The sequence below is a fragment of the Hermetia illucens genome, chromosome 3 (genome assembly GCF_905115235.1).
Source record: "Hermetia illucens chromosome 3, iHerIll2.2.curated.20191125, whole genome shotgun sequence".
NCBI classification, from domain to species: domain Eukaryota; kingdom Metazoa; phylum Arthropoda; class Insecta; order Diptera; family Stratiomyidae; genus Hermetia; species Hermetia illucens.
In genome coordinates this window covers 139,399,168-139,421,444 of record NC_051851.1, presented here as the reverse complement: position 1 = coordinate 139,421,444, position 22,277 = coordinate 139,399,168, and the positions used below count along the sequence as shown (strand labels likewise).

General features: G+C 36.5%; 1 protein-coding gene across 2 annotated transcripts in view; it reads left to right on the top strand.

The window, feature by feature from the left end:
- Positions 1-21,986, top strand: part of LOC119653244 — a 197,118-nt gene extending 175,132 nt beyond the window's left edge. For both annotated transcript variants that reach the window (XM_038057844.1, XM_038057845.1), the window contains 3 exons: positions 11,859-12,947; positions 15,873-16,078; positions 21,037-21,986. In XM_038057844.1, the coding sequence (XP_037913772.1) occupies positions 11,859-12,947; positions 15,873-16,078; positions 21,037-21,155 (1,414 nt within the window). In that variant the 3' untranslated portion in view covers positions 21,156-21,986. The remainder of the gene's footprint in view (positions 1-11,858; positions 12,948-15,872; positions 16,079-21,036) is intronic.
- The last annotated feature ends 291 nt before the right edge of the window (positions 21,987-22,277 follow it).

Below are 22,277 nucleotides of genomic sequence, written 5' to 3'. Positions count from 1 at the left end.
AAATTTGTCAGCGCTTCGCTCAACACCTTACCAGGAAGGCCGGGCTGAATAGTTTTTTCCGTTTTAAGGTGCGGAAAGCTCACCTTCACTCTCCTCCGTCTGCTGTTTTGATGGCAAAACACCCAGTGAGGTTTGACAGGATATGTGCTAACCGTGTAGCAGATCACGGTGTCGCCCTGTGATCCTTACTATCATTTGACTACCCTTTGTTGATATTTTTACCTTTTGCCAGATAGTCTATGAATATGACACCGTGAGCATCTCAAAATACAAAGGTCAAAATCTTTCCAGCTGACTGTGGCGTTGTTGGTTTCTTTCGACGACTTTTACTAGTCTCTCTTCTTATTACCTATTGGATCCGGGGTGCATTAGTGGATCCAAGTTTTGTCCATTGTTACACAAACACGTTGTTGTTTTTGATCCAATGTCAGCTCGCACGGCACCCAATTTAAAACACTTTCTTCTTGAACAAATGTTTATGTACAATAGTAAACCCCCTGCCTATCAATATGTTCAAAGAGTCAGCTATATCTTGCAATTTGAGTTTTCGATTAGCAAAAATCATTTTTTTACGTTCTCCTGTATCACCACTTCAAATTAGTCGACCAGAGGGATCATCATCATCAGCGGTTGCACGATCACTCTTAAATTCGTGAAACTACTTTTCAACCATTGGTTGTGTCGGGGTAAAGTCCAGATAGCACTTTCTAATGCATTGCAGCGCTTGAAAGGTATTTTTTCCCATCAAGTAGTAATAAAACACGAACTTGCTACGAATCCAGCTGTTTACTATTAGGGAAAGTAGCGTCACAAAAACAATTCCCAATCAAACACTAATAGCTGAAATGACGTAACAGTAATCATTCGAAGGTTAACACATTTCGAAACTGTTATATTTTATGTCATCGTGGCTTCATCTATGTATTATCTTGCGGACTTATTGACCGACGTTTTATATAAGGAAGAAGAGTGTACTTCGATAATCCTTTTATCAGAGCTTAAATGTTATTACTCCTCTTCCATGTTTACTCCCTCAATGATTGCGCCCTCTACGCGTTTTCTAAATGCAGACTGCTCCGACTCTCTCGCTATTCCTCTCCTCACGTTTTTCTTAGTTGATTTCCACATTGACCTATGTCGAACCTGAGCCCGATAGGCTTCCTAATCTGCTCCTTGTTAATTGTATACAACACACTTCCCTCCCTCTACGTATAACCTTCAACAAACGTTTAGAAGGAAACAACTTACCTCATCTATGGAAAGAGGTTCTTATCATCCTTATCATTAAGAACGGAGAACCTTCTACGAGTATCGTCCCATCTCTCTTCTCTCGTTTTGCTCCAAAATCATCGAGACGTACGTCTACGACTGGTTAACCGCACACTTAAGTCACCTCATTGTGAAAGCACAGCATGGTTTCGTGAAACAACGATCTACTGCTTCAAACCTTTTGGTTTTTACCAACTTCGTTGCTAAATACCTTAATTCCCGGCAGGAAGTACACGCTCTTTATATGGATGTCGCCAAAGCCTTTGATACCGCTGACCACAGTGTTTTCCTCTGCAAATTCTTCCTTCTCAACTTCCTCCCCTCCCCTTCAATTATCTCTGGACTCTCCTCCTACCTTTCATATCGTTCCTGCGGAGTTTTTTCTCCTATCTCTGGTGTTCTCCAAGATATCGTACATGGCCCCCTACTATTCCTCTTTTTTAATCAATGACCTCCTCTCCATCCTCACCTATCTGTGTTTGCTGTACGCCAACGACCTTGAATTATTTGCCTCTGTTTCGTCTCCACTGGACTGTGCTCTCTTCCAACCCAACTTTAATACTTTGGTCCTTTAACAAGTTGACACTGAATGTCAGCAAATGCCACTAGATGTGCTATTCACTTAAACCCTTCCCAATATCCTGTTCCTATTTTCGTGGCGGACAACTCCTTCCACTACTGACCTTCTTTAAAGACCCGGATGTAATATTCGATGGCAAACTTCGTTTCAGTTCCCAGTTCATTGACATCATCAATCGTGCTTCCAAAATGTCTGGTTTTATCATATGTTCCCCCTCCGACTTTACCTCAATTCAGTCCTCGTTGACACTTTGCCACTCCCTTGTCAGAACGATTCTATTATATTGCTGTGTAGTTTGGTCGCCCTTCTGCAATGTAAATTCACTCGGATCCCTCTTTTTCAAAAACAAACTTCCCTCCGCATCCTCAATCTTCCTTCGATTTTCAAACACTGTAATTGCTGAATAGACTGCTCTGCCAACTTCGATATTATTGTCTGCATCGCCTCTCGTACTACACGTAGGGCAGACATTTTTGAAGTACTCTTCACGAAGCTCGATATCTACTTTCACTCCCCGATCCCGGGACTATGCCGGCCCCATAGCTTGGGTCCTTTGGCTCTGTCTTCTTCTTTAGTTTTAAGCGTAAGTTAAGCCATTTACTTGCTCTTCCCTCTGAGGACAATAGGAATTTACTTTCTGTGTATTATCTTTAATTAAATAAATAAATAAATGAGCTACATTTAATCCGTGAAATGCCTAGATGGTTATCAGTGGTTAACTGCTTTTCCTTTCTCTTTAAGTTGGGGCTTGTACAGAGCTATTATCAGGATTGCTATCCTTCGGAGAAAAATCCAAAACCGACAATAGATATGCATACTATCTACATATATCCATCCTTTATGCTAGGGCAAAAAGCACATTTAGCAAGTCCCAAATGTCCATTCCGCCTTAGTACTTTCAAATATTTATTTCCCTTAAACTTGTATACAAAATATTTAAATATATTCCCCATGATTTCTGTTATGTGAATACAACAAAACAACCTATTTACGATGAATGGTACAATCAAATATAAAACGATGTCCACTTGTATTAAATCTTTTTCTCACAAAATTTCTATATACAACGCAACAAATCAAAATTGACCTGAAACGATTTTATTTTTGAAGCTCCTTTTTGTCCTATCCAAGAATAAGAAAATTGATTGCTTTCCGATCAAAATATACAATACAAGCTTAAATCCATAATCGATCGATTCGTCTCCACTTTTGGGTATATATACAAGTAAGATATCTCCACATTTCTCCGAGGACGATGAACGATGAAATTCTTAATAGTCACGTAAGGGTTCGAAGGGTTACGGTCAGTTGGGTCGTCCTTTGAATAGTTTATCGAGGTGAAAAATTGCCCCATCGATTTCGAATGTCCGATGGTTATTGCCACTATCGCTTAAATATTGGATACAGATTAATCGTTCCAGTCCGCTACAGTGTAATTGGATGGGTCATTATTGTGCTAAGGAACGTTTGATTATCTTTTAATTCGATTCAAAGTGATATCTCGAGATATAGAATTCAGATAATGGATGTAATAAAAGGTGCAGTGAAATGAAGCGAATTACATTTAATCGAACGTCAATTTTGACTAATGTTTGAATAATTTCCTATCACGATAAAAATAAAACTTTTTTTTTCTGTTTTCTGCTGCTGAATTGCAAATTAGCCTAATTTTAATATTTCTTGCAAATACATTTACATAACTTGATGTGACCGAATATATATCTCAATTGTATCGATACGCAAAAAATTAATTGAGGTCATCGAATATAAATGAGATTCACACAATTTCAGTTATGTAAAGCATATAAAAAGAACTATGAAGTATGACAACCGCAACATAATTACGTTATATAAAAAGTATCTGAGATTTTGAACGCCTTTTTTGGAAATTCAAACAATCCATCTAACTTGAAAGAGCTTGGAAAACTTTCCGGTTCGCGGCTTATGGATGCAAGCAATTTTTTCCACATCAGACCATACCATCAAGTTTTCCGAAAAGTTAAAATTATTCATGAAATTGTTTGTATGGTACAAAACGTGTTAAAGCGACATTGAGTTTAATTATTCAAAAGTTTTGTTGACAAAGTTTGAACGAACCGTGCTATAAATGAAAGTTTAGAACTGAAAAGTTATCCGCAAAATAACACTTACAAATTAGTATTCTGCAGCCTTTTCGTAGTTTTTGAATGTAACTCATTTTCCTGAATATAATATAAATTTCAATTAGACTTAAAGTATTTAGAAACTACAATTTTTTTTACTTCCTTCACATCATGAAATCATATTATAATCTTTGATATTAGGTTGGCTTTCCAAATGATACTTTAAAAAATAACTGCATGTGATTGGGTTCAGAATTTCTTTTCAAAAACAAACTAAACCATCAACTAATAATTATGTATGGATTTGCCACTAACAATAAAATTTGATAAACAGGTTTTCTTAGACTTTTGGTGTCTAATTTTCAGACTTTAGACATTGTTTTTTACGTATTAAAATTTCTAAACTCCATGAACCGAGCGTCTAGTGTCCTATATCAACTAGGACTTTTAACTCTTCTTATTAACTAGAAGCACATATACTCATCATCACTGCAACAAATACTAAAAAAAGTGTAATGAATGAAGAGTGGTTTGGGTTTTTTCTAGGTTTTTAGCGTTATAATATAAACAACAGCACTGATCTAAATAGATAATATTTAACTTAGAAACAATTAACTCCAAAAGCATTTAAGATATAAACAGTATCTACCTCTACACGCTTTAAAAGCGAGAAATACAAATTTCAAAGAAATCATATTTTTAATGAAAATGATCTATAATGAGAAATGTTTTTAGATTGTAATAAACAAATGTTTCCGCTTCTCTAGAAAAGATTTGTTACACTAATTATCTTCAATTGCAAAAATTTTAAATAAAAAGTTGCGTGGTAGCTGTGAAATTAGATGTGTTATAACAAGCAGGAAAAGTGAAATGTGAAATTGTTTTATGATCTTGAAATCAGCTATTTGAATTTAAGATTTTATGATTCATCTTGGGGCGAATTATTCATGGCCAATACTTTTTTTTTAAATTTCTAAATGTTATGGTAATCTTGGACAAACGTCAACCGTCATTCGTGATTTGAATATTATAAAAATCATTCATTGCTACTGTAAATATGCGATAACTGTATACCGTATGAAAATTAGACAATTTAATTCATCATTAATTCCAACAAAATATTTGTTTGCTTATATTAGCAAATTGTGATTTTATAAGTATTTCAAGTGATAGGAATATTATCAAAAAAGCTATTTTAAGGCTTCTGCTAATTCGTTTTTAACGATTCTAATAACGGTAAATTTGCAATTTGTCAGCAAAGAAGCGTGTTTAGCAATTGTTACTTCCCTTAACGGTGTCATCCCGTGTGTCGGATCCGCAGAATCGATTTTTTTTGGCATCAATTATATCTAGATTGATATTTGGAATCGTTCGGAAATTATAGTGTTAAACACGTAATAAGTCACATGCCAGATTTATGTCGATCGCCGTAATAAAGCGCGGATTTAATGGTCGGAATGACTTCACTTAAAGGACAAGAATTGAACCTAAGGCTGTACATGTATTTCTTCAAGAAACCTAAGGCTTATGGACTAGCTGCAGCAGATTGATGATCAGTTAAGACTTTATGGCTTCGAAACTGCATATTAAAAATCGGCTGCCACCATAGCCCAAAATCTATCCAACGAAATTCTTTGAAATTTTCGCGACTTATTCAGAACATATTTCTACGGTCTGCAAACTAGGATAATTGTGATTCATTCAGTAGTTTTTTTATATTCATTAAAGAAGCCTGTAAAAACGCGAAAATTCACAAAAAAAAATTTAACAGGGCACCAAAAATTTAGCTTTTAATATTTTTTAATAATCCTAAGTAGCGGACTGTAGTTAAGTCTTGACGTTAAAATGCCGTTTAGATTTTTCTTTAAGATGATCGCAGCGCCCTCTAGTGTGACAGCAGACAAAACACCTTTTTTGGAGATGGGTGTATAAATTGCTCTGTATTTCAATAATGAACTATGCCATCGAGCTGGAAAAATTATTGCGCATTCTCAAGATATTAAGAAATATATGGTGAAAAGTTCGTATTTGTATTTTTATCCAGTTCTTCACCAACAAATTCTAAAAGAAACGAAGAAAAACGGCCTTCACACGGGATGTCCCTCTTAATAACCTGTGGCTTGTTCATAGTCCTAGAAAATGTTCGTGAGATGGGATTCTCCTAACTCACACTTTCTATACCATAACATTGCAATCAGATATACCTTCCTTTATGGTTCAATAATTCCCTTTTTATTCGCATTTGAAACGTGTAATGCATCTAAATTAAAGCTTAGTGCGCATTCAATGGATAAAACATTGAAATAAGGCAGGTAACAGCTCCAGAATTTGATCAGTTTGAGTGGGGGAAGTAATCAATAGATAATCATGGGTTACTTCTCAGTCTGAATTATACCTCACTGTAGGGATGTGTACTAATATGTTACTTAGCATGTTGAAAAAGTCTTATTGAGAGACGCTTCTTCAAGATTTCAATCGGGGTTGCACTTGCCATTGCCCTTCATAAACCGTTTTATTCCACTTGTTCAATCTTTTGTGAAGTTTAAAGCATCGACGAAGCCTCTTTTTCAAATTTTTTTATGTGATTTTCAATGAGACTGTGCTTCAATTTCATTATCATCATACAAACGTCATGTATCGCCCCAATTTCATATGTTGCAATTCCACCATTTAGTCTTCCATTAAGAATGTTCAAACCGATTGGCTAAGCGAAATAAAGCCTCATGGAATTGTTGATACTTGAGAGATGAAGCAAACATTAACTTCGCTTTGAAGAACATGTCATCAAATCCCTTTGGAGTGAGGTAAAGAATTGCCACTTTTAGAAATTATTCTTAGGTTGTAAATATAAAGACGGAGAGAATATAAAACAGCCAATACTCCCCTCAATTTAAATAAAGTCCGTTGCTTTTTTTCGCAGTGGCGCCTAAAAACTTGTTCGCCAGACTTGATAGCTATTCAAATCATTTTCAATATATATCGGTCTAGTTTCCTCTAAGAAAATTCCTCAAAAATAAATTAAGCTATCTTACACACCAGTTTGAAAAACACTATCATCATCATCATCATCAACGGCGCAACAACCGGTATCCGGTCTAGGCCTGCCTTAATAAGGAACTCCAGACATCCCGGTTTTGCGCCGAGGTCCACCAATTCGATATCCCTAAAAGCTGTCTGGCGTCCTGGCCCACGCCATCGCTCTATCTTAGGCAGGGTCTGCCTCGTCTTCTTTTCCTACCATAGATATTGCCCTTATAGACTTTCCGAGTTGCGTTGCAAAAAAATGATATATACCAGTACACCAATCAGATGCATATATATATCCGCATATATAACAGTTAATCATCCAAAAATGTATCAGAATGTGAGAAATTGTGAGAAAGTCGGCATTCTCTCCCCAGAATAGACGCGGGCACTTCGAAGGCTATAACTTCAAAAATTATTAATTATTATTAAAAAAATTTTGCTGAGCCCAACACACGAAGCTCCCCCTTAAAATGAACGATACTTTTCATATGTCGCTGGCGATTCAGCGAAGAAATAAGTTTTGTTTTCCTACGCAGCAAAATTTCGAAAATTATTTTTTATCTCCATCCGTTTGAATAGTTTAGTCTGTCAATGCATATTGTGGTCATTTCCTTGCTTTTTGATGATTCTCGTTTTATATATACTAACGAATGTATAAGTTTTCATTGGTTTTACTAAGAGATGGCATTAGCAGGAAGCAGCCTATTGATTTGACACATACGTCCTTCTGTTTGTCTGATAGTAAGTAACAGAAAGTAAAAATACAAATTGAATCCCGTAAAAATTTGCGTCTTGTTTTATCGTTCAGTGATTCTGTCCACTTTTATACCAAAAAAAGAATATTTGTGGCACCCATTAGTTTTCTTATTCAAAAAAGGGTACTGAAAGTCATCGCTTGCTGGTAGAAACCTACCGTGAACACGTTCCTTTGATATATGAATGAATTGCGAAGAAGTTAAAAAATAATTCGATGTATGGTTTACCGTAGAAGACAAGCTGCTTTCTAGAATAGTATTCCCAAATTACCTTCGTCTTAATTTTTTTTAGGGTTACTAAGGTCACTAATCAGAAATACTTTCATTTAATTCGAATGGAAATTAAAGTCATTTTTGAAATTCAATTTATTTTAGGGCAAGAAGCCGTTGTACTCGATTAGTTCTTTCCGAGGACGTTTTGAAGTTTTGATATTGGCTGTTAAAAGGAGTAGTGCGCGGGCCCAAAATGGGTCAGTTACTTTAAGAGCTCGTTCTCAATAACTACCCAGCCCAAATATATGCTATTTTGTGTCTATCTTACTTTGTACATAATCATGGTTACCTGCATGTAGTAGATAGGCCCACGTTAAAACTGTGACCGTAACCTGAGCTGTGTTTCGTTAGTTGAAGTAAGCGGATGATTTCACAGTTAGGAATCATAGTGTCAAAAGGGTCCTGTTTTTTAGTCGTTTTATCGAAAACATAATTGTGGATTCGATATGAGATAATGACTTGGCGATGATAGTGAGAACCACAGAAATCAGAAAAAACTATCTCCTCTATTACTCGACATAAAAACGAATCCATTGTACCTTTGGAGCATTTTGCTCTCTTCGAGTGGAACTACGGGAATGCATACCGAGGAGTGAGCCTGCCTTGTCGGTGGTAGATCAAATCCGTGGCATTCCACCACCACCACCACAACAGCTGCTGAAAGCACCCGGACCTGGATCGTTGCAGCAGCGCTTCGACCATCATTCGCCATTGAACAAATACTGAAGGGGCCATATATAGCCGCAAGTGAGGAATGTCATTATTCATTCCGTCAAATGCAAGAAAAAAATTGTCGGCAGCACCGTTTCATTATATGCGAAACATGTGAAACAATGATTTCTTTATATTAATTTTCATTTCATGTTTATATCTCAATAAAAGTCAAACATAGTGGAAAAAGAAGTTATAACGATTTCTTTCGTGTTCATATTTATTGAGTATCACGGAAAGAAGTAACCAAAAAAAAGAAGGAACTTCAATTTTTCCACCGCGTCATTGACATTTTTTGGTCTTGTGGAAAATTGACACATAAGCGACTCTTTCGCAACTTTTTGTTAACGACGAAGACGAACTTGCAGTAATCTACGCTATACTATAGAGCATAATACTATGATAGTTTGGTGGAAATTGCACTATTACTAACAGATTTATAAAAGGTCAAAGTTGTCACTTTTTTGCAAATTTCTTGCATTCTAAGACTGTGAATGTCAGTATTATACTAAAGTCGATGGTCCGATAAACTAACTGCATAAACATTATGAGCTAAGTACAAATGTATGTATGTAGCCATTTTCACGTGAACAGTCCATAGGTAATCGGTGGCGGGGACATGTATGGTTCATCGTATGAATTTTACGTCCAACACTTTTCGCGGCTAAGTTTCAACCGGTAAGCCAGGGGATGCGGCTTACCGGTACGTGTGTTGAGTTTTCAGTTCCCGAGACCGGGCGGACTGTGGACTGTTCAGGCATGACTGACAAGCCTGTATCGTAATATCGCTCAACTACTCCAACCATCACAGCATAAAACTATGTTCAATTGAATGATTGTATCTCATCTATGATTTCCTGTGTACTTCTCTGAAGTGGACTGCTTGATGATTTCCCTCATTCCTCCTTATTCTTTCTGTAATGCAAGGGCTCTATCCCGTTGTCAAACTGTCTCCTCTCTTTTCTCCGCAGCTTTATGAATATGATTTTATTTTGTTACTTAAATTGTAATCTATATTTTCGCTTCAAGTTTTAAATTCATGTTCAAGTAAAATTTCTTGTTAACACGGCAAATAAAACACTGTTAACTTTTCGGAGTATTTAAGCAACATATGTCATTCATAATTTTCAGGCTGCACTGGTAGAGTTTTCTCCGGGTAAACTCATCGAATCATGTATGGAGCGATTAGTAAAAGGTGCAGAAAATCACCCTCATACGCTGAACTTAGATCTCTCTCGGTCATAGAAAATAAAAGTTTAGGTTGTAATGTCTTAGGAAGATAGATAGATAACCTATTTTTCGAGAACATTCTGATAGACGTTGAATAATTCAGGAGGACTAAAAACGCTGCATCATATAATTTTTGAGGTCAATGTTTTCCTATCGTAAGAAAATTTCACTTTTTGGCAAACAATTTTTAAATCTCATTTTCTTGGAAATATTCTTGTAACTAGAAATTTTTTGTAAGTTTTTGACTAAGACATGAGGGTAGTTTCTTCACATTCTCAAGCTTTGAATTCATATCCTTATTTTGCAAATAATTTATGATTAGTTTTCATCCAAAAGCTAAGTTTTTTTCTAAGATCTTATATATATTTAATGAAATTGGTAGGGGTATAATATTTAGATTTGACGTGCTAGCCCCATATATTTAAATATTTTCACCGAGGCCAGAGGCTACACGTCAGGCACTATCTCACCCTGGAAGCAGCGTGACCGAAAACGCTCAAAGGAGCGGCACAACATAATAAACGTAAATATATGTATGTAGATTCAGAAACACGCGAGGGGTTGAATTATATTGTAGACGAAAACCGCTTAGTTCAAACCTAAGCATTGGCGAAAGAAGTTTTTTTTTGTTTAAAGATTTGCATATTCCGCATCCAGTGGACATCGGGCATTCGAAAAGAAAAATATTCATCCACCTTTTGAAAAAGATGACTTGCGGTTTCTCCCAAGACAGGCTGCCCTGAGGACATATCGTGACGGATATTGGTTGGGGTACCCTAGTTCGCTTCTTTACATAGATTCATAAACACGTCATGGGTGTGAGCCATATTTAGGACGAAAATCGCCTAGTTCAGACCTAGACATTACCGAAACAAGTTTAATTGTTTTGTTTGTTTGTTTGAAAATTGAGGGATCCTGACCCCACATCCACTTACTGCCAAATCAAACCACTCGGAAAAAACTTATGTATGTATGTATATCTTTTCAAAGTGGCAAATTGTTATGTAGTGGATTCTCCAATTTTTTCCAAAAATAAATTTTTATTCCTGACAAATTCATTATTCATTTTTTTTATAAATCATATAAAATCACTACAATCAACAACGATATATAGAACCAAAACCTAATTTGCACTTATGTATATATTCGAACACTTCCATTGTACACTATATCTAAATGTTGTTTGCTAAATAATTCTTCATCACGTATCTCAAATGGAAAACATGATACGCGTATCGCTGTTGTGTATTTTTGGCCACAATTTGGATTAATAAGTTAAATATTGGAGAATATTCTGAAAAGATATACAAATATATACTTTGCAGGATATTAGCACGTCATTTATGGACACTAGCGAAACATCGTTATTTCATCCTAGTGATGAAGCCACTCAAAACCCCACTAATGATCAGGTAATTCAGCGAAATTGGGGATAGATATTAGGCCATGATTATGGATTTCAGAATATATTTTATAAGTAAAATTTGAATTCAATACTAGCAGTCATCGTTCCCATTATGCCATCAAGTGATACTTTCGTTCCAAGTTTGATAGAGAATTTTTGTATTTAGAAGAGACGTTTTGAGTACCAAATAGTTAGTCCACAGAAACATTTCTCACAACTTTGAATTTCCCATCGATACCACGCAACTGATGTATCCTTATTGGTGTACATTTTTTTGGAGTTTTAGAAGATAAATTGCTATAATTTTACTAGGCTAGTTACTCATATTAACATTATTTATTGAATTAACATTTTGGTTTTCCATTATTCAAGTAAATTGCATTGGCCTTTCTATATTTGTATATGAATTCATTTTGCAATTATAATTTTGTTTTTTTAGTTTTTAATTTAACTCTATCTGGAAAATTTTTTTGTTTCACATTTTTTTTTATTTACTTCCAAAAAAGGTTCCCAAAATCGTATTCAATTCTCAGTAAACTAAATCAGAGAGCAATAAACGCAATTAAACTGCATATACCACCCCATAAACCAAATATGGTAAAATCACCGCAAACTGTCGATGCTGATGGCAGTGTCTATTTAACACCAAACACGACAATCACGAGTCCAGATATAAGTACTGAAGAGTATCGGACTCCTATTAGTGGTCCGCCCTCGTCAGATATACTTAAAACGCCACACACGGGTGATGCAGATGATTCAGGACTCGATGAAAATTTTCATACGCCACGTATCTCTAAAATTCGCTCTATGGAAAATCTGTCCCTAATGGAGCACTTTCAACGTGCCTCACAGGAATTAAGTAAATATTCACCACGGAAAATGCATCCTGTATATAGATATCATATGAATAAGATAAAGTCGCTGAATAATTTGGTAATGGAGATTGAAATTGAAGAGGAGATTGAATTGAAAAACGAATTTGAACGGTTAAGGCGTGAGTCGATTTTCAGACAGCCTGCAGTGCCAAAAACCAATGGCAAGTACGTTAAACACAAAATTGGAAACGCGAAATTCTTAGGCAACCACGACGATAGTGGATCTAAATCCCCAAACCCATGGAATAGTAATTTTAATAACATTCGCTCTTCAATGGTTTCGAACAACTATCCAATTGCGCGTATGAAGTCACTCGGTGCAATACCTGGCGATACAACTGAACGTGTTCGCTATGATCCATTCCTGACGCCTATAACCATGCGGAAACAACTCCAAACAGGCACAGAGATATTCATAGATGAAATTGATTCTGCATCAGCTCCAATCGCTATGCCTGAATCCGATTCAAGCATCGAGTCAGAAGAATATGAAATGATTAACACCAGCCCAACTAGAAGATATTCGAATAGAGACTTCCCAAACAATGATCACTTGCTGCGTGGAGCATTTGATCGGGGCTTTCGAAGAAGTTATATGAAAACGGAAAGCATTTTGAATCGGATAAATAGCTCAACGCCAATGAGACAATCAGATGGTCTTATTTATTTCACAAAAGACAACGGACGACCACGATCGACATATAATGAAGTTATGAGGTACGATGATGATGGATTGGATGCATTCGAGTGCAATTATTTGAGAAATAGTGCATTAATTTTATCATTATTAATTAGTTTTTTTGGAACTTGAAAAGTTTAGTTTGGGTTTCATAATGATCTTTTATTTTCACAACATTTCCAACAAGATTGACATTGCGAATTCACACTAAAGCCGGGTTGCTTCGTTTGCTTTTAATATCTTTTCGAGCTCCTTAACCTTCACGTTAAATATGCATGAATAGCCACCACCAATCATATTCTGCAATTCATAACAGCTTCGGGTTTTACTCCCTACGTACTAAATGTCTATTTGATTTTATCTTTTCCTTGACGTACTTGAAACACAACGTTTGACTCAAAAAAAATCATGAAATATTTCAAATTGAAATAGTTTAATTTGTTTCCTGTTATTACTATTTGTAAATGGTAAATTGAAATTAGCTAGTAATCCGCCAAATTCTTCATAGAAAACTACTTTCCACGCTGCCAATAGTCGAACGTTTAATGTTTACTTTAATTGACGAATGAATTTATTAAAATCTTATCAAAATTTGCAATGTCAATAAATTCATATTTCCATTCTTACATTATTGATTTCTTTTGCTGCTGTGCGTTTTCTCATCGGTTCAGCGGCCATTAAGCATTTATCATGATCCTCTCTTCTATTTCACTTTTCGGTACTTAGTCATAATTTTTTGTATATACACCAATCTGAAACAATCCTCGTTATTTCATGTGAATGTTAAGAAGAATTTGTGATTGATAGGAACCGTTTTAAGTTGATGCCAATTAGACTGCATTTATGTGATTCTGAATAACTGACTTAATACAAAATAGGTGAAACTTAGAGCGATGATCGCACCTTTTTACAATGTAAAGTATCTACAAAATAGTATTATTATCAGTTAGGGTAAATACACATCTATCGTCCATGATGGCAGAATAATAATCTTGAACAGAGTGAATAAGGTTGAATTTCCCAACAACAATATTATAAAATGAATAAATGAATAAGATAAAAATAACGTCTAAAGTCTGAGTGCATGCAAAGCTTCCCGAATAATTTCCTCATTTTCAAATAGTTTTACATTCTCGTCCCTTCTTTCAATTTTCTGTTCTAACAAAATTACACAAACAAACTATAACAATAAACACGACAGAATACAAAATACATAAACAAAATACAATTCAAATTTTTGTAGACAAACACTATCCACTTTTTATTTATATTTTCAATGATTGAACAGTATCTAAAGTTTACGATCTGATTCCTTGAAATGTATAAAGGAAATGAGGGCCAAAATATATATGAAGTTCTCAAATCATCAAAGACGCGCACTAATTTCTAACAAAACATGTGTCGCTATTGATCATATATATTTTGGTTCCGACAGTATCTGTTTGCTTGAACACAACTGACTGCAATGAACTGCACCTTAAAAAGATCCTTTTTTACGACCTGCATTCTATTAAAAATGAAAGTAGAATTGAAACTGCAAAAAAAAAATACAATTTCTAAACAAAACTCCATGAACACAATCAATCCCCTTTAGGAGCATTTCGGGTGTACCACGTCGTTTGCTTGATAATAGTAATCGTCAAATAACTTCCATTTGTGCATCACCAACAACACTAAGTAGCGGTGGTAGTTATACTTTAACATCGAATGCTGCAAACACAACCTTTCCAGTAACAACGACTTCATCCCCAGTAACACAAATTGCTACAACTTTGGTTGTAATTGATACAACAAGCCCATCGTCAGCATCATCCGCTTCTGAGAATCTATTGGAGACAAACACGAACAACATCGTCAATAATTTTGGAACAAAATCTCATCACAATTCGACAACACTGTCTTCCATTGTAGTCATTGAAAATATTACGGGGCCTGGAAATGCTGCATGCGTAGGAAATCTTGGAATTGCTATACCATCAAATGCAGAGTTATGTGGCTCACCGTTGTCACCTATGACAGGATCACAGACGTCGCGACGTCCTAGTGTTAATATGTTGGTGGAAATTTTCCTATTTTTTCTAATATATAAATATCTATAAAGGATATAAATTAAAATTTTCAGTTGTAGAAATGGTGCACAAAATGTTTGATTTTTTTTTTAATTTCTATTAAATTGATTTATCTGACTAGATGTGTCTGGTAAATTTTTCCAAAGTTTCATTCCCAAAACGGTCTTAAATTCATTCAGAATATTTATTTTTAAACGTATTCCAATTAAAACGGATAATTTTACGTAAGCCAGTTTTGAAATGTATTGGCATATCAATATATGATACAAACGGCAAACTCCCTGCTTCAAGTATGAATAATACTCATATTTATGTTTTCCTATACTATCACCCTTTTTCTTAAGGAGAATGATCGCATTTCTTCAACGTGATTTTTTTTCAAATAGAAATATCTTTGGAACTCCACTGTATCTTCGAGCCCTTTATTGGTACCAAGAATGAATAAACAAATTCGATTCACGTCTTTATCAGATTATAATTTCTAAGTGTTGTGTTTATTTGTTATTAATTGTTATTATTGATTTTATTATTACATATTGTCAATCTTTGTATATATTCTACAAATATCTTTACTTTTCATACACTCAATCGCTTATTTTACTACTATTCATGTGATCCCCCATTATCGTTTGATTCTCAAGCCTCTCCTTTGTCGCTGTATTTACTTGTTTTCTATTCATGATCACATCCACTGGTAACTAACCAAGCTTAATATAATTTTTCATTAAATTATGTATAATGTAAAATATCATCACTTGGCATCCTCTCATCCATCCATACTCTAGAATTCCTTCTTGTGTTTGTTTCACTATATTTGTCTAAGATAATCTAAAGTAATTTCTTCTGTAAAAACCTTGGATTAATTCTACTTTTTTTCGGTATCACCAAATACAGAAATCCAAGTTCCGGATCGTTAGTAATAAGCGAAACTGGATCATTAGATCGTATGAAAACTGCCGCTGAAAAGCGTAAAAAGGGATTAGAAGATAACGCCCCAACCGTTTCGCGGCATGTGGAAGAGACACGTGTTAATCCAGTCCCGTTGATTGATGAAATTCTGAAAGATACAAAGTTGGATCTATTGGAGGAATCAGCTGAGAGTAAGTAAACATTTTTGAAAAGTGAAGTATTTTTAGTACAATTTTTTGTTTGTTTTACTTTTGTGTATATCAGAATTTATAAAAAAAGTAAACGTTGATATATTTCCAAATTCCTAATGATTAAAAGAAATAGTGAACTGACAGAAAAAGTAATTTGAAGATCACTGCTATAAAAATATGTCAAGTTAATGAAAATATGTTAAGCGAGTGATAATTTCTGGGAGCTATTCATCTTTATAATAGACGAATACGGGGTTCACGACATGGATTCGGTCAATGGAGGACATAGGTGAATTATAAGAATACACAATGTGTCATAGAGAATGACGGGGACAAACGATTAGACAAAGACACAGTTTGCAATTTAGTACAGTTGTTTTGTCGACTGTAGTAACGAAATAGATCTCGGCAAAAGGGAGGGCTTTTTTCTTTTATAAAATCGAAAAGTAGTTCAATTCGTTCAATGAATTTACGAGAAGCCTGCACTTATCCTCCACAGTTCTGCCCCATGTAACTGTATGGTGATCCAATCGTAGATCATCCTGGAATATTGGCTTCTATTGTATCACGTAGCTAACAATCGAGTTATCACTATTTATTAAGTGTGATTTATCTACTGCCACTTCCGTCTGATCAACACATCAATGGGTGTCTACCCCGTAAGCCAATGAAGTTTTACATTTTAGATTGTGTCAGGCGAGAACATCATGATGGCATGATGAAGGCAAGTGTTAATAAAGGCTTGGAGCTTTCTAGTAATATGGAAAAACTTGACGCGGAACAATTTTAATTTTGACAAAACCACCGAAACCGAATCTAACGCTGCTAATGCGTTCAATGACACCGTCGGCAAGTTCAATGGCACCTTCTGTAGTAATAACCCTACCCAGATATATAAATTGATCGACTCATTTACTGCTCTGCTCATTAATGCAAATAGGAAGAGTGCAATGATTTGTCAGAATGAGAAACTTGTTTATTCTTTGGTTTTTATCTTCAGTCCAGCGTTGCCTGGCTCCTTCAAATCCAGACCCCTTTGACCAAGATCTATGATTCAGCCAAGCTGTCCTCCACGTCGTCCAGTCAACAGAGCATGAAGAACGGCTTAATAACGAGAAAAAAATATCGGTGACAGCATGCAACCAAGGCAGACTACGCTTTCGCCTTCAAATTCATCCTAAAATTAACAGAACCTGACATTATGGGTCATCATATACCGCTTTAGTAACAGCTTTTAACTTCTCGAAACTGCCCTCTCACTTAGAGTACTCTAGCTACATTCTTTGTTGACGCTTTCGAAAGTGTTGAATGGTCATCAAAAGAACCCATTACGCCATAACGATCTTCAAAGTGTTAATGTAATCGGTGCAATAGAACCTAGAGTGGAAATCGTTCTTTCCGTATCCCTGTATGCCTGTATCTGCATATTCCGGTGGATCGCCATATCGTCTACTCACCACTTCACCATTGTTAAGAAACTCAAGCGCGTTCACCCGCACCAGCAACGAATAACAGAGCTCCTAACTCCCTACATTCATCGATCCGCTTTCGCATTTCCGCAATCACCTATCAACACTATGGTTCCCCATTACATAACTGAGCAAGGTGTTGTCAGGGACTTCCTTAGCATTCAGATTACCCATCGCGATCACAATGCCACTTTTAAAAAATATTTTGAATTGCATATAGTTGCTCCTATAAAGCATCCTTCTTATCGGTTTCAAAAAAATTCTAATGCAGAATTGTGATGCTCTTTAACCCGAACTAAAATCTTGCAATCAACATTGTGTCGGAAACCGACTCTCAGATCATGGGAGCGCACCTTGCGGTAGCTTTGAACATCGGTTCAATACCAATACCAACTCCCTTACCAGAATATACGAACACAGTACCGCAAAGGGAAAGGAGTACTCCCCAGGGTCCCACCATCTTCCTTCAATTATAGAATATCAAGCCGTTATTGCTGAAAAATTTGTGGTCCCTCGATATCGTTATCGAGAAGATTGCGCACATTCCAGAACCCAGGTCAGCCCCTATTCAAGGCGCAATTGCTAGCCTACAAGATTCTATCTATTTTAGTCGCCTTTTCCAACAGCGGAAATTATTTTGAGTACATTCTGAAACCCCAGCTCAATCGCTAAAATAGTTTTTCTTTTGAGATGAACTTAAGAAAGATTTGAATGAAGCTAATAAAATAAGATGGTATATTGCAATTTCTTCATTTTCTTGCTACAAAAGAAATAATTTGACGTAATGATTTATTATTAGCATCGAAAAAGGGGTTTTCTATCTGACGTAAGTTACAAACGATTGAACCTAGACGAACATCAATCTTTCATTCAAAGCATAACATCCATGTACACAACGCAATGTTTGCTAGTATATAACATCCAGAGAGAAACACATGCACACTAAACATTTGAAAGATTTATCCCTAGTCGCAGACGCAGTGTGTACTCAACCACAATAAAGAAATACCCCGTTTAGGTCCGTTAAATCCGACCTTCAGTAGCATTTGACGCAGAGGGGTCAGTTTAGTTTACTGGGGGAGCCGCAGCTCCGAGCACTCAGGCCATTGTTAGGTCCATTGTACTATCCCCGTAAATCGCCTATTCAATGGCTTCACCCCGGGTTCCCAGGCTTTATATGGTAGTTTAAGAAGCAGTGTTCCGTTAAAAGCCCGCTATGGTTTTCATGCCCCACTTCTTAAGGGACTACAAAAATGCTGCTCTTGCGACCCCAGGCTCTTTCACAAGGATTTTCGCCTGCCACTGTGACTCATGGCCATTTGTCGACCATTCTTCTCTTTGGGTAATTACGACAGTGTATGTCTTTTCAAAGACGAATCTGAAAACCATATGATCGGTCGGCATCAGAGCTACCGGATGTTTGTTAAGGAATTTGCAGATGACCGTGTGATCCAACTGACTAGCAGCGGTTCGATTCCATTCTTTCTTGCCGCATCACACATTGCCGCGAATGAGGCATAATTGAAGACACCTTCGATGTCCATGAAGGCATATTCTTTTTCGGACATCGCCTTTTTGATTTTTGCCGTGAGTTCATGGAGTGGTGCTGCCTATAGTGAAGTGGCCACTTATAACGATTCCAGCTAACGTCTGAATCACACTTCAGAGCACAATTGAGGAGCATCCTTGTCGTTCTCCTCTGTTTTGCCAAATCTGAGTTCCACCATGGTATTTTACCATTTTTTTGACACCACATCCTGTTATCACCCCCATGCTGATGAATGTTCCACTGCAAACGTCTTCTGTGTCATAGAGAAAATATGCAGAGCACCATAGTATCTCTTTATCTCCCTGTTGACTTTTTGTGGTTAGTTTAGCCGATGTGGTGTCGCCATCACATAGGTCGTTAACCAAATTAGCCTGGAAATCTTTTGAGACTACCATGCAGCAGAGTCGATCACTCCCATTCGAGCAGGTCGGCATGTTGGAAGTTTAGGCCCCTGACTACCCCACCAACAACCCACGGTTCTTGTATGAGATATAAAAATATCTTGCAGCTATTGATCCGACGACTAATAAATGCAATCGCAGCTTTACAGTACTGCAAATTTATTTGGGAAATGTGCACCTCATCTATGCCTCAGACGAAGATGCCAAGAGCTGCACGTCCTCTTCAATGGTTTTAGGAGCCGACACTTGTAACGTGACCGTCCCTAGCTCGTAGTAAAGCTGGAAGCCCGATTTTTCCCGAACGTTTTTAACATCCAGTTCGGGAACGCAGTAGTGAGAAAAGTTCCCCACCTATGGGCTCTCACCGGTTTTGCTGCCTAGCAGCATCCAGGTGGAAGTATTGAGGTTATTCTGCACACCAAGTTGTTCCAGACCCCCAGCACCATTTCGCTCTTCTTCCGGAAGCCAGAGGAAGCACTTTTTTAACGTCAGAGACCATTTTCAGGATTCGCGCACCCTCCCACACATCGATGAGGGAGGAGTAGTACTGTCTGAGCCACCCGTTCGTGTCTTCGTCCAGGACCGCTGCCACTTCGCTTTCCTCTTAGTCGCAGGTGCCCCTAAGGCTGTTTGTCCGTGGGCAGGTGCTTACCCATGGGCAAGACGTGCCAATCGGAGCCTGGAGTCAGGAGTGCTGACATAAGGCGCCTGCTTCGGCTCATTCGTTAAGGACTGGGTCCCAATTAGATTGGTTCCCACCTGAGTAAGTGGATTCTCTGTCTAGACTCATCGTTCATCGTTTGCGGCCACATCTTAACTCCTGTGGCCATTCAGCCCTCGGCACGGTGGTCACACCTTGGCTTAAGGTTTTCATTACCGCTTGGCTTCAGAGGATCTTCCTTACTGAGCTTCCTCACCACGACAAGGTAGGCAATCGTCGAGCGGGGTTACTAGCTCAGGAAAGGAGGCGATAAGAAGTCAATTCAGACTATAATTCTAAATAGGGGCGTGAACGTTTATGAGGCTTACATTTCTAAACTTGCCACGCAAACGCAGGTGCATTGCCTTTCGCTTATATGTTCAAAGCCAATAACAGCAGGTTTCATTTTTTGGCTGACTAAGAAACTAAAGATTTTTGTTGGCCCGTGAAGAGAAACAACCCTTAGAAAATCGTATAACTTTTCAGGGTGTCTGAATTGCATAACTTTTCCTGGTTGTGAATTTCATCATTTCGCCGCTATTTTTCAGCCGATACGCACAGAAAATATCAATTTCATACACTAGATGTTTAAGTTTACGATTTGAAGAAATAAAACTTACATCTAACAAACTGAAAGATTATTTCGTCCTGCTCCTGCAAACATTAAGTTATAATAATATTTCTTCCTAGGAGGTAATTACTTCTCAGTGAAATAAATTTATAATGCGCAACCTGCATTTTGAGAAGTTTTGCGACTAATCTATAGCAATTAAATTAACCTATTAAGATTGCTTTGAAGTGAAATCAAATTGCTAATAACATCTTCTTCTAAATTTCAGCATCTGGTCTACAGCTATACATAGCACGAGACGGAACAGCATCACTCGGTAGCCATGAAGTTAAATCGCGTGTATCAGCAGGAGCTTTCAAGCAAGTTGTCATGGAGAACCCTAGATAGTATAGCGTCGTCAACAAATAGGGCCATTAAAACTTCCTCCTGCACTTCATATAATTGCTGCTACTACGACCACCATAGCAACATAAATCAAATCAATTCTTGAAAAATATGAAATGACCGAGTTCAAGTTGTTGTTTTATCGTTGCTTTTACAATAATAGTTGCTACTATTGAAATGCTATGCTGTTCTTTGCATGCTTTGTGTTAAGACGAAAAACGAATCAAATACCAGGCTGCAACGATTTAGTTAATTTAGTGGCATTGCTACAAATACATAATACAAAGTAATAAATACGATATAGGTAGCGAGTATGTAAAGAGAACTGGTCGATATTACTTGAAGAAAAAGCCATTTGCTCTACGCATTTTTCGAATTGCTTCCATGTCGCTGCTATTACTATACAATTGCAACTAGTACTAATATTATAATTACTACTACTACAAAGCTATTCCTCAAACATTCAAGGCAAGTTATCTTAGAATTAAAAGAAAATATGTTGAACCAGAACATCAAATTAATTAAACAATATAACCCAAGCCCATGGGTAAGGTATGCCCTTCATGAAATTTTCGCTATACCAGAAATATATGAGATTCGAGAAAGTGAAATTCACCATAACCATTACAATTACAAAGTAGATATTATAAAGTTTGATGAATTGCAAAAATGCCCAGGAAAAGCAACAAAAAAATCTAATTACAAGCGAAAGAATCGTCTTGATAAAATTTAAGTCAAACCCAATTGAAAATACATTTAAAAAGTTGCAAATCAACATTAGATATTATCTGTATTCAAAACAAAAAAAAGTCAAATATACATTATTGATTTGAAGTTGTTCTTAAAATTACTCAATTTAAACTACATAAAATCAAAGTTACATTCATAAGAACATAACCCAGGAAATGCGAGGAACGCTCTACCCAAAAATAATTGTCTTTTGAGCAAAAGTATTGTTCCATAAAGGAAAAGCAATTTGACGGAATGCAAGAAAGGATATCGAAAGCATTGTCTCCAGATGAAAGTTTCCGTAAGGAAGAGGTGAGAACTTCTGAGAATGAAATAAACAAACGAAAATATGAAAAACAATAAAAAAACCTTATAAAAGTATTTTTTGTGTCAATA